Source organism: Thalassophryne amazonica, chromosome 14 (genome assembly GCF_902500255.1).
Source record: "Thalassophryne amazonica chromosome 14, fThaAma1.1, whole genome shotgun sequence".
In the NCBI taxonomy this organism is placed as follows: domain Eukaryota; kingdom Metazoa; phylum Chordata; class Actinopteri; order Batrachoidiformes; family Batrachoididae; genus Thalassophryne; species Thalassophryne amazonica.
The window spans coordinates 17,984,975-17,998,921 of record NC_047116.1 but is presented as its reverse complement, the minus strand read 5'-3'; the positions used below and the strand labels follow the sequence as shown (position 1 = coordinate 17,998,921).

The 13,947-nt window shown below is 40.8% G+C and overlaps 1 protein-coding gene across 1 annotated transcript; it reads left to right on the top strand.

Annotated features, from left to right (window-relative positions):
* Positions 1-846: 846 nt before the first annotated feature.
* Positions 847-12,948, top strand: LOC117524795 (four and a half LIM domains protein 2). The gene is made up of 6 exons (XM_034186616.1): positions 847-947; positions 6,649-6,824; positions 6,912-7,086; positions 11,239-11,408; positions 11,501-11,687; positions 12,756-12,948. Exons 2-6 carry the CDS (start codon positions 6,669-6,671, stop codon positions 12,905-12,907), a joined length of 840 nt encoding a protein of 279 aa, XP_034042507.1. The 5' UTR covers positions 847-947; positions 6,649-6,668; the 3' UTR covers positions 12,908-12,948.
* Positions 12,949-13,947: the final 999 nt, after the last annotated feature.

Genomic DNA, 13,947 nt, shown 5'->3' with positions numbered 1-13,947 from the left:
TATGACGATATATGCAGAACTATGCCAGTGAGACTGTTAACTAACCTGGCTGATTATGCGATTTTCACTTTTTGTGTGACCTTGACATTGAAAGTTAAGCTATGACCTTGAAAAATTAACTCACTCTATTCTAGGATTATCTGAACTGTATGTTCAAATATTATGGCGATAGATGCAGAATGGTGCCTGTGAGACTGTTAACTAACCAACAAGCAAACAAACACAAACATAACCTCTGCCCAACTTTGTTGGCGAAGGTAAAAATATAGTGAATCTAAATTTAAAGGAGACTACACAAAATGAACTGAATACAAAGCTATAAAATTAATAGAATATGAAGCTCATCTGGAGCTGTTTCACAATTTTATGATACTGAGTCCATGCTGGTTTAAACTATTTCACCAGTTTCATGAAAATCTGTGAATTCTTTGTAAATAATGCTGCTAATCCTGCAAACAGCACAACAAACCGATCACAGGCGTGAACATACTGGAACGTTTCTGGCAGAGATATACCTCTGACAACCACAGACATCCGTAATGAAAACAACAGTGGAATAGTGCTAAAGGGAAGCAATGACAACTCCAAGGAGAAACGGGTATATTAACATGAAAGCGTGTGAGAAAGCGAGGCAGCGAGCGAGCAAGCCAACGCAACTATGTGGCCTTTTAAGGTCACTCGGTCCCGCTGGTGTTGAGTGAGCGAGTGAAACGGGGGCCTTGGGGTTATCTCTGTGGAGCGTTGCTGTATTTATAGATCATCTCAAAAAAGTTTCCCAGCCCCCATGCACGCCCCCCACCCCCACCCCCGGTTTTACTCCTCCCCTATTTCAATTAGGCCGTGATGGGTGGAGTAATGCAATCAGGAGTAAGAAGAGCGCAGCCGGAGCCACCGCCTCCTTCAGTCTGCTCAGACTCCACACAGGCACACACTCCTCAGACAGGAAGGTAAGACCCACCTCTGTTCACCTGCTCCACCATCCATCCATTCACCCCTTCATCTTTCCCTCATCCATCCTTTCAGTGGTCTTCATTCACCATTGTTTCCATTCTGCGGTGCACAGCTGCTCTGTGCACCTTCCTATCCACCCCCACCTCTATTCACCCTCACAGTCCTCACTGTTTAACCACGCTTCCCGTTCTTTAATCTACTTCTTTTTTGGTCCACAAAAGATGTTTACCCTATTTCTAAAGATTTTTTTTTCTAACTCCTCCCCACACCCCCAAATCTCATCTTCATCTTCATAGGCTGAGATATTATTTATCTCCTATTGTGGCAAACCGGTTCAGGATTACCTGGTTTTGTAAGTCGCAGGATTCATATGCGATTGCTTGTAAGAGTCAGGTAATCATAAAGTTAATGACACATGATAGACAAAGATGGATAGATCTTTTTTTTTATCTTGAACTCACATTGTATAATGTACTCATTGACGGCTTCAGAGATTTTTTTGATGGGGTGGGTGGGGGCACATGATAGCATTTGTACTAAATGCAAAAAAAAAAAAAAAAAAAAAAAGCATTTTAAAGTGTTAATTCACAAATGTTATACACAACAAATAGCTTATAAACATAATTTTAACAATTGCCTGGACTATAAGCAGGCATGCACATAACTGGTACTCATGGTGCTTGTGCGTGCTAAAAATAAATGATGTGCAGGAGAAAACACAAGGAAAGTGTTTCATAAAAGGAAAGCAAGGACAGATTGTAAGAAAAGTGTTTCCCCTCTGCTGTGCATCAGTGATGTTGAGCACACGCGAGCACGATGAGTACCAGTTATGTGCAACCCTGACTATAAATGCCCATCAAAGCACTGGTGTTACAAATGAATTTTAGTTAAAAACATGTACAGTGCTTATGCAACTGTCAATGTTTTTTGTTCTGTACATTTCTTTTACAAATAACTACTTAAACATTATAATCCTCCCCTTCTGACAGAACAGAAATACAAATCTGACAAAAGCTGTGGGCGAGAACATTAGAACAAATGTCAGTCTTTAGGTTGCGCTGATGTTGAACTGTGATCCTTCACTTTCTAACTTTGATCAGTTTGTGGCTCCTGGATGACTTTTTAAGAAAGTGATTCATTTTTATGGATGCTAACATACCAGACTGACTAATAAAGAAACAAAAATACACCTTATAACTTGCATTATATGAGTAGTATAAAGTTGCTTAGGTGATCCCGGTGTCATAAACAATATCTCATGGTTGCTTTGGAAACTGGGTGCCGTAAGGGATTGGATAGGGTAGATAATACTGATGAGAAACTGAGGCTAAAAAATAGTATTTTGAATAGTAAATATCGTTATATTTAATTATTCTTTTGGTGGAGTTATGGTGGGGCTACTGAAATTCCTGGGGGGCTACAGCACCATCATGCTCCTCCCTAGAGCCACATATAGTTTTATTGCTCACTTAGTACCACGGGGAACTGTAATTCATTATATTTAATTGAGCTAAACTTAATTTAGAAATTCAATTACCTTCTTACAAACCTCTGAGATGTCTTGTATTAAAGGGAAATACCACAGATTTCTTAGAAGTGTGAAAAAGTACTCTTCCTTTCTTCGGCTTTATAGACAGTAATACACGGCTTTAAAACAGCTGAATTTTCATGCCATTTTTTTTTACTTTTTTTCCCGTGAGGGGAGGTGATGGTTTTTTTGGTTAAGCGGTGGGCTTGAGACCAGAGGATCTTTGGTTCAAACCCCTGCCAAACTGGGGAAGGGACAAAATCAGTAATGGCCTTTGGGTAAGGTCCTTAATCCCCAAGTTGCTCCCAATGTGCAGTTGGAACACCTTGCATGGTAGCACCCTGACATTAGTGTGTGTGTTGAATGTTAGGCATCATTGTAAAGCCCATTGAGCTTCTGTTTCAGATGGAAAAGCGCAATATAAATGCAGTCTGCTTACTGTTTCGCTCTTGCTGTCAATAAATAATTTAGAAACATTTTAATTAAAGTCATAATAGTAAGTTTGCACAAAGGAACGCATCATCTTAAAGCGAATCTCAAAGAACACAAAGTCGAATGTCCTGCAGAAACAAGTCTTATATGTCCACTTTCCTACCTTTGCAGACAGGCGCATCTGTATTTTCCCTGCACTGTTCGGCTGCATTGGGCTGAAGTTGATGATGAACAACTTGTCATCTAACTGGCTGCAGATCAGTTTGGCATTAAGGCAACTCCTCAGACGGGCACCATCAAAGGGGAACTTAGGAGCCAGAAAACAGCTGCATGACATGTCTGAATAGCTGAAAGTTTTATTTGTACCAGTTCAGATTATCCTTTTTTTATTTTTAGGAGTTTGACAAATCCTTATTTAAGCCAGGTGAGTCATGATGGGAGCAGCAGACAATGGGGGGAATGTGGGAGGAGTGGAGAGACCACAGGGTTGTGCTTCTCTAAACTTATCAAATTATCTCATTATGTCCTGATCATCACGTGTGTGCAAACAACAGGAGTCATGAGTGAAGCTGGAATGGAGAATAATCACAACTGCACGGGGGGGGGGGGGGCAATAAAACAAAAAAGGAAAATAAGAAAAATGTGACAATGGGAGAGAAGAAATTTATATGCTGGAACTTGGTTTTTCCACATTTTTATCTCCTTATATGGTCAAAAAAAGGGCTGAGGAATCAATGGGCATATGCACGCATGCAAAGTAGATGAATGAATCGGACACAGGCAGTGAGGTAGAGAAAAGGCGTATCTTTGTTTAATGGAGGCTATCCGAGCACAGGTTGGTGTAACAAAGAGGAGCGTAACAGCTGCACAGCGCGAGCAGCATTTACCGTCGAGGCCCATTCAGCCCCACGCACGCAGACATGGTGAGGCACCCTGTGATCCGCCACTGACAGCTGGAGGTGAGGTGACAGATGGGTCAGTGTACAGTGGTATGCAACAGGACCAAGCCAGACTGATAGGACTTATTTATATCCTCCTCTTTTGTCACCTTCTGCTCCTGACACATAGAATGAGATGAAAGCCTGTTAAGAGATGAAGGAGAGAAGAAAGAGGAATAAAGAAATAACCCCACTGCACAGTCATCATTCACCAAGTAGTGATCCTGATTTCCTCTGGTGTTCTCTGCCATGGAGGTTATGGTGTCACCCGCCTCTATTTACTTGCTCAAATTTACATTACATTCATTTAGCTGATGCCTTTATTCAAAACTTAAATTCAGCTGCTTGCCTCACCTGATCAGAACACGTGGAGTATGTAGATAGAGCAGGAGCTGGCCTACCAATATGTAGACCTGTGTTCTGCTACCTGTATATGTCCCTATACACACTTAATCTACATCAGTCCACCCAGCTGTAGGTGGGTACTCGCCTTGGCTGGCTAAGTAACCTGCATCGGACTGGAAGGGGAACTTCAGAATAATGAGAAATACCATCTTTACATACACATACGAGTATGTATGTGTACTCGTACATTCCAAATGATGGTGCAAAAATATAAGTAGGAAGGTTACAGAGAGAAAAGAAGTATATGGTAAGTGTGAGGTAGGCATGTTAGGGTTGTTGGAGATGTTAGGAGAGCTAGGTTTCCAAGAGCTTCTTGAAACAGAGGGATGCCCCTCTTGTGACAACATGTGGTAGCTTGTTCCACTGTCGAGAGTGGAACAAGAAATGAGAATAATCTGGATTGCCTTGTATATAAGGATGGCAGTGCCAGTCGCCACTCCCCTGTTATGGACTTTAATTGGAGCATATATTCGCATATTGCTAGTTGAGATGTTGTTGCATATTTTTCTTTGCTAGACAGGTTCTATATATTTGAAGTTTATGGATAACTGGGCTACTCAAGCCTGCACCTTAACTTAACCTTAACTTCAATATAGTTACACTTTTCCTTACAGGGTGCATCTGAAACAGGAATTAAAGAAAAAAAAATTTCTGACTGAAAATTTTTTCATGGCCAAATCAAAGTGCAGCGGATAACTGAAAAAAAAAATGCTTCAAATGGTGATGCAAGCACCAAATTTGGCACACACACTCCTTAGACATTACTCTTTTAAAAATGCTGGGTACCCATGTGAACTTTCAATAGGCGGCCAAGAAGGGGTCAGTTGAAGTATTACACAGGGGTCAAAATTTAAAAATGCTCCAATCATATTGAAAGGTATTCCATATTATTTGTCTAATCATATAGATTCCAAAAAAGTATAGTTTGGACTATCTGTGAAAGAATGGTCTGGAGTTATGGGGTAAAAACAGCAAAAGACTGAGAAAGGTCAATTTCAGTTTGTACAGGGGTCAAAAGTTAAAGTTACTCCAATTTTGGTAAAAAGTGGTGCAAATTACTGGTTGAGCTAATAGGATTAATAAATGGAATAGTTTTGACTGTGTTGCGTGCTTGGTTTGCAAAGTAAAGGTTAAACAATATCAGCATCCATTGGATTCTATGACATGTGACATATGCTACCCTGTAACATAACTAAGCATGATACATGATGCAAACTATTCCTTTTTAAAACTGTATTCATCCCAACTAATAATTTGCATCACTTTTTACCAAAATTGGAGCAACTTTAACTTTTGACCCCTGTACAAATTGAAATTGACCTTTGTCACTGTTCTTGCTGTTTTTAACCCCATAACTCCGGAACATTCATTCACAGATAATCCAAACTATACCTTTTTGGAATCTTTATGATCAGACAAATAATATGGAATACCTTTCAATATGATTGGAGCATTTTTAAATTTTGACCCCTGTGTAATACTTCAACTGACCCCTTCTTGGCCGCCTATTGAAAGTTCATGTGGGTACCCGGCATTTTTAAAAGAGTAATGTCTAAGGAGTATGTGTGCCAAATTTGGTGCTTGCATCACCATTTGAAGGATCCCTCAGTAAATATTCACTTATCTGCTGCACTACATAAGCTGTTCGCCATTTACCTTTTCATAGAAAGCAACATCATGTGAGGACTGTTTTCTCTGCTCTCACTCACAATTCCACGCCCCTCTCAATCAAAGCCACGCCCTCCCACACCAGAACGGGGCCAACAGTCTGAAACTGAAAAAATAAGATCTGAAAGTGAAAAAAGTTCTGAAGGTGAAAAAAAAAGAAATATGAAACAAAAAAAGACAAGATTTGATGCTGAAAAATTTAATCCTGCAACTGATAAAAATGACACGTTAAAATATATTTCAGAGTAAAAAATGAAAATAAATTATTTGATCAAAATAATTACAGAGCTGAATCAAAAGTACATTTAAACGGAAAAATATATATCTTACACTTATTTTTATTTTAATAATACTTTTTAAATGATTAGAAAATTCAAGAACAAACATTGAATTTTCAGTTTCAAAATTTATTTTTCCAATCTTTCCTTTTTTTCAAATTACAAAAGTTTGGGCCTGGATTTAGCTCCATATAATCCCTGCTGATAAACATGAAAGTCATAAATGGGCAAAAGTTTTCCACATCACCGTATTATGAAAGGATTTTGGAAACATAGTGGTTTTGAACATGTCTCAATGTACATATGGTAGAACATGAAAATCCTTCATGATCACCATGAAAAGAAACAAAAATGACAGTATTCTGTCTATAAGCAGCTCAGCTGTAACTAGTCTGGCATGACTGACAGCTCATGTTTTGTATGTCGTTCTGTTTTTCTCTCCTCTCAGGTGAGCTGCCCAGTGCCAAAATGACTGAGCGCTATGACTGCCATTACTGCAAGGAGTCCCTGTTTGGGAAGAAGTACGTCCTCAGAGAGGAGAATCCCTACTGTGTGAAATGTTACGAGAGTTTGTACTCCAACACCTGTGAGGAGTGCAAGAAGCCCATTGGCTGCAACACCAGGGTAGGAAATGCCACACAATGTGTTTTTAAGTTTTGGAAGACTAATTATTCATTATGTTAAAGGTCAGCTTATTCTATGCCCTTGCAGGATCTGTCCTACAAGGATCGTCACTGGCATGAGGACTGCTTCAAATGCTTCCAGTGCAAGCGCTCCCTGGTGGACAAACCATTCTCCACCAAGGATGAGCAGCTCCTCTGCACCGAGTGTTACTCCAATGAGTATTCTTCCAAGTGCCATGAGTGCAAGAAAACCATCATGCCGGGTAGGAAGGCCACCAAAAACAGGACAAAAACTAAAATTTTGCTTATTTAAGCTAATGGCCACATGACAGATAGAAATATAGCGCAATGCTAAAATACCCTCGGCCGTATGAGCATAAGAATAGGAAACAGAATGTGACCTTTTGACCACTTAAAATAGGTCAAGGTTAGCCATCTATGAACTTGTCCAAGATCTGCGTCCCAAGAATGCTCCCTGTGAATTTGACAACCCTGGCAGTTATAGAAATGGAGTTATGTTGAACACAGCCCAGACGGAGAGACAAACACAAAGTCTTCTCAATACCTGATGGCCATATTTTGGCCTTGGGTAAAAAATGTAATTGCCAACTTGAAAAAATGGTGTCACTATGAAATGAGGAAGCCTTGCATTTTAACACCGTTCAGTGTGCCCACTATTTCATGGTTGTGCAATTAGTACAACAAAACACTTTGCAGGAATGACAGAACACACGTCCCCTACACCACCTGTAACTCCACTACCAGCGCCATCACCCACGACATCATTAACATTCTGCTAATGATGACCACCAGACAAATCAGAGGATGCCAGAACAATCAAACCAGTCTGCGGGGGCAGATTTAGCTTCTGGCGAATCAGGGGTGGAAAGTTGTGACTTGGTGGACATGCCAAAGGCAGAGCCCCCAGCAGAGCCTTGCCTTTGGCATGTGCAACCAAGTCCCCCCAAATTGTCAAAAATATATTGCATTTTTCTTGCATTCTTGGGCAATCTGGAAAGCTAAATATGGATTCTGTCATTTTTAACGTACAACTTTTATTTTAAACACTGGAGATCTTCTAATTCTGCATTCATCAGTCAGCCTTTGCTTGTATTTTGCCTTGCCTTTGGTCAATGGTCTGCAGGAAGTTAGTTTCCAGAACAGTTGTGTTTATTCACGGGGATGCTTTAAGTTAACAAATATTAAAACTGGCTGGACAAGGACAATTCTTCTTTGAATATTTAGATTTGCAGTGAACTTCAAGTTATGCCCTCTTCTCACCTTCAAGGATATGTGTCCCACAAGGTCGCACTGTACAACTGTGACAAACCGGCGTGTGAAGATCACGGCAGTCCACGAAGATGATCCAGGGCAAAGTCTGATGATACAACGTGCTGGACCGCTCGTATTAACTCTTACCCTCTTGCTAATGGAAAACCTGCATGTATAAAAATGCAACAGGCTGCACAGAAATGCAAGGGGTTATAAAAGTACGTCAAAGTTTGGAACTGACAAAAGGAATTTTCAAACATCTTGAAAATCCCACCATGGTTAAAACAAGACTACAGCATGGAATATCAGGCTTCATCATGGACGCTGTCCCAGAACGTCTCAGGGTTTTCAAGGTGTCAACCAGATTTCAAAATGTGAACATCCAGGATGCATAACTGTGAAAGTGAGAATGGGGCTTAAACATGTAACCATGTCAAAAAAAAAAGATAAATCTACACTGTAGCTGCAGAAGCACACAGTAGGAATACAGTAGTGTTCACAATAATAGTAGTCACAATAATAGTAGTGCTATGTGACTAAAGATTAATCCAGGTTTTCAGTATATTTCTTATTGTTACATGGGAAACAAGGTACCAGTAGTTTCAGTAGATCCAACAAATCCAACAAGACCAAGCATTCATGATATGCACACTCTTAAGGCTATGAAATTGGGCTATTAGTAAAAAAAGTAGAAAAGGGGGTGTTCACAATAATAGTAGTGTGGCATTCAGTCAGTGAGTTCGTCAATTTTGTGGAACAAACAGGTGTGAATCAGGTGTCCCCTATTTAAGGATGAAACCAGCACCTGTTGAACATGCTTTTCTCTTTGAAAGCCTGAGAAAAATGGGACGTTCAAGACATTGTTCAGAAGAACAGCATCGTTTGATTAAAAAGTTGATTGGAGAGGGGAAAACCTATACACAGGTGCAAAAAATTATAGGCTGTTCATCTACAATGATCTCCAATGCTATAAAATGGACAAAAAACCCAGAGACGCGTGGAAGAAAATGGAAAACAACCATCAAAATGGATAGAAGAATAACCAGAATGACAAAGGCTCACCCATTGATCAGCTCCAGGATGATCAAAGACAGTGTGGAGTTACCTGTAAGTGCTGTGACAGTTAGAAGATGCCTGTGTGAAGCTATTTTATTTGCAAGAATCCCCTGCAAAGTCCCTCTGTTAAATAAAAGACGTGCAGAAGAGGTTACAATTTGCCAAAGAACACATCAACTGGCCTAAAGAGAAATGGAGGAATATTTTGTGGACTGATGAGAGTAAAATTGTTCTTTTTGGGTCCAAGGGCCGCAGACAGTTTGTGAGACGACCCCCAAACTCTGAATTCAAGCCACAGTTCACAGTGAAGACAGTGAAGCATGGTGGTGCAAGCATCATGATATGGGCATGTTTCTCCTACTATGGTGTTGGGCCTATATTTCGCATACCAGGTATCATGGATCAGTTTGGATATGTCAAAATACTTGAAGAGGTCATGTTATCTTATGCTGAAGAGGACATGCCGTTGAAATGGGTGTTTCAACAAGACAATGACCCCAAGCACACTAGTAAACAAGCAAAATCTTGGTTCCAAACCTACAAAATTAATGCCTCGCAGATGTGAAGAAATCATGAAAAACCGTGGGTATACAGCTAAATACTAGTTTAGTGATTCACAGGATTGTTAAAAAAGCAGTTTGAACATAACAGTTTTGAGTTTGTAGCGTCAACAGCAGATGCTACTATTATTGTGAACACCCCCTTTTCTACTTTTTTTTTTTTTTTTTACTAATAGCCCAGTTTCATAGCCTTAAGAGTGTGCATATCATGAATGCATGGTCTTGTTGGATTTGTGAGAATCTACTGGTACCTTGTTTCCCATGTAACAATAAGAAATATACTGTTATGTGGGCCGCTGAAGAGGAGGTACTGCTGGCCCACCACCACCAGAGGGCGCCCTGCTTGGAGTGCGGGCTCCAAGCACGAGAGGGCACCAGACCCAGAAGAAGTGACAGCTGTCATTCATCCTCTGCACCAGCTGTCACTCGTTCATCATCATCATCACCACCATAAAAGCCGGACTGCAACTCCACCTCCTCGCTGAGAAATCGCAACTACTGAAGAGGTAATTTCTCTGCTGACTGACACTTTGTGTGTAATAACCTGAACTTCTGTTGCAGCCGTTTTCCTGGAGTGTTGCCTTGTCTGGGGAATTGGCGTTTGGTGTGACAGCGACGGCTTCGCCTCACACCCCAACCCAGATAAGTGGTTAACCAGGAGCTGCACGAGTGTGTGATTGGAGGTGGAGGTGCTCCCTCCTAACTGTGTATGGACTGTGGATTACTGAGTGTGCGGACTCACACTCATTCATCTTATCTCTGCTTTCTGCCAGCAGTACCAGGGTCGACAGCCGAAGAAAGAGGCCACCTGGGGGCTCGGGACTTGGCGGCTCCGATGTTCTTCAGACCGTTGGTGGTGGAAGCCGTGTGGGACGCGGCTTCTCTCTCGTCGGGGGTCTTCTATCTTCGAGCCTGCCCACACGTCACCTGGTGTCAATTCACTGTGCAGATTTCTGTGAATTTAGTGTATTATCACAACATTAAATTGTTACATTTTGGCTTATTCATTGTCCGTTCATTTGCGCCCCCTGTTGTGGGTCCGTGCTACGACACCTTCCCAACATATACTCAAAACCTGGATTAATCTTTTTAGTCACATAGCACTACTATTATTCTGAACACTACTGTTAGTATTCGGAATAAAGGAAATAAATGTAATGGCATCCACTGGGTAGAAGTAAGCAGCTGTGTACCACCCCCCCAAAAAAAGAAATCCTAAAAAAGGACACAAAATAAATGCAACAGCATGGAAAAATGTAAGAACTATACAAATGACATTGGAATAGAACGCACATTTAAAACTGAAAACAGCAGATACAATGCAGTAATGACAGTGTGCATGTTGTACATTACTGATGAATTAGCAGTTTGAAAGTGTGTGTGTGCAAAAAAAAAAAAAAAAAAAATGTGGAAGAATGAATATTTAGGATCTGTAAGTTCCAGGTACACAGTATAAAGGCAAATCTGTTTATTATTGTCTGAATAAGTGTATTTCTGTTTTCCGACTCATTCCCTGTTGCTCTGAAGGCTCCAGGAAAATGGAGCACAAGGGGAACAGCTGGCACGAGACTTGCTTCACCTGCCAGAGGTGCCAGCAACCCATTGGCACCAAAAGCTTCATCCCCAAGGAAAACCACAACTACTGTGTGCCCTGCTACGAGAAACAGTTTGCCATGCAGTGTGTGCACTGCAAGAAGGTACGACGCCGCCGCTTCAGTGGTAAACTCATGGGCAGCCGTGGTTTTGTATGTAATTACGTATCTGTAACTATGCCAATCTGTCTTTGTAGCCCATCACCACTGGTGGCGTGACCTACCGTGACCAGCCCTGGCACAAGGACTGCTTCCTGTGCACTAGCTGCAAGCAGCAGCTCTCGGGACAGCGGTTTACCTCCAGAGACGATTTTGCTTATTGCCTCAACTGCTTCTGCAACCTTTATGCCAAGAAGTGTGCCTCTTGCACCACTCCCATAAGTGGTAATTACAAATTACCAGTCTGCCTGATTAGCCAACAAACAACAGGTTCTCTGCATGTTTCTTTGCAATTTTCTGGTTTGCCAAGGTCTAGCATTAGGGGTCTCCAATTGGTTCAAAATGCTGCAGCCAGACTTTTGACATGAAGCAGAAAGTGCAACCACATTACACACATTTTGGCATCCCTTCACTGGCTTCCTGTCCCAGTGAGATCAGATTTTAAGGTTCTGCTACTAACCTATAAAATTATTCATGGACTGGCACCTCCCTACCTAGCTGACCTAATTAAACCTTACGTACCGGCCTGAGCTTTACGTTTTCAGGGTGCAGGACTACTTTGTGTCCCTAAGGTGAATAAGAAACCTGCGGGTCACAGAACTTTCTCTTATCGTGCCCCTGTTCTGTGGAATGATCTCCCTGCGTCAATAAAACAGTCAGATTCTGTGGAGATTTTCAAGTCCAGACTTAAGACGCACTTATTTTCCCTTTCATATGGCTAGCATACTGGTACAGTTTTGTTTTACACTTTTTCCTCTTTTAATTCATTTATTAATAATTGGAGCGGGCTGCAGCCTCAACTTTACCTAAATTCTGGGTCTTTTAGTGAAGTTTAGGGCTAGTGGCCGGCGATCACCTTAGTATTTCTCTGTTTTTCTTGTTTAATGCTGGCAAATTATACAGTATTTTTTTGTCTTTCTGATGCCTGATTCTGTTTTTTCTCTGTTTAAGGTGCAGCTCCATCTAGAGATGGGAGTTGTATTCATATTGGCGATCCTCCTGTCCTGTGCGCCAATAGCATTTCTTGTATATTCGCCCGTGATTTGTTCTGTAATTTATGTTTTGTAGCATGGCCCAAGCAGAGGGTCACCCCTTTGAGTCTGGTCTGCTTGAGGTTTCTTCCTCAGAGGGAGTTTTTCCTTACCACTGTTGCTCTGGGGGTTGGTAAGGTTAGACCTTACCTGTGTGAAGCGCTTTGAGGCAACTCTGTTGTGATTTGGCGCTATATAAATGAAAATAAATTGAAAAAATTGAAATTCTTTGTTTTGACCCACACATATTCTTCTCCTGCAGGCCTTGGAGGAAGCAAGTACATCTCCTTTGAGGAGCGCCAGTGGCATAACGACTGCTTCAACTGTAAGAAGTGTTCCGTGTCTCTGGTTGGACGCGGTTTTCTGACCGAGCGTGATGACATCCTGTGTCCAGAGTGCGGCAAAGACATCTAACGGGCTCAAGGAGATGAGGAATACAGATTGGATTGCCATAAAAAAAAAGAAAAAGTGATTTCTATTTACTCACTAGATGGGAGGACCAGGGCGATCCACTCATTCGCTGGCTGTTGCCAGAGTGGTGCCATCTTGGTTAGTGTCTGACAACCAAATCAATGTGGGCATGTCAATGTTTTTAAAAGAGTTTCACCATAAATCTGCATTTTCAGTGCTGTTACTGTGCTGTTACATTTACATTTATTCAAACGCAGCCCCACATTTGTACAGCCACTATTTGTTAAAACAAATACAGAAGAGGATCAGATTATTTATATAATAACTTGAATTAATTTGTTCGTCACAGTCCAGTTAGAAAATAATACCATCAGTTATATCTGCCGCGACACAAGATACTGATCTGATCCTTAATTAATTTCATTATGAACTTAAGTTAAAGATGGGAAATAATCAGGGGTGAAAGTAAGAGCTTTGCATGCTCACATCATATTAAAGATATTAATATTGACGTCTGCTATTAATCCACCTGTGGTGCCGCTTTTACGGAGCGCTTCTCCGTGAAAATATCAAATAAATAAAACAGCCACACCAGCCAGGGTGAAAGTAAGATTATTCAATAATTTCTGGATCAAGTTGAAAGAAATCTGAAAACACTTCACTGGATTATGGAGTATATCATGGAGAAATTAATCTCATTCGTGTTATATTAGTAGAATATACGTACAATGTCAAAATGACTGTCATGATGTGACCCAGCAAATTGATAGAAAAAACATTTTCATTCTATGAATTTGCTCTTACAGAATATCTCAGGATGGAAAACCTGATGCAAAGAAAAAACCCGAGGCTAATTAAAAAGTAATAAATTGAGACTTATGAAAGCAAGACTTCTAACTGAATTGCTGAATGAATGGTGAGATATTTATCACGACAAAGTATTCAAGCAATAAAACTGAAGTCACTACTTTAACAGAATACAGATCGACACAAAATAAATAATTTTCTAATCTTTATTCAGCAATTCCAGTTATTTCCCCACA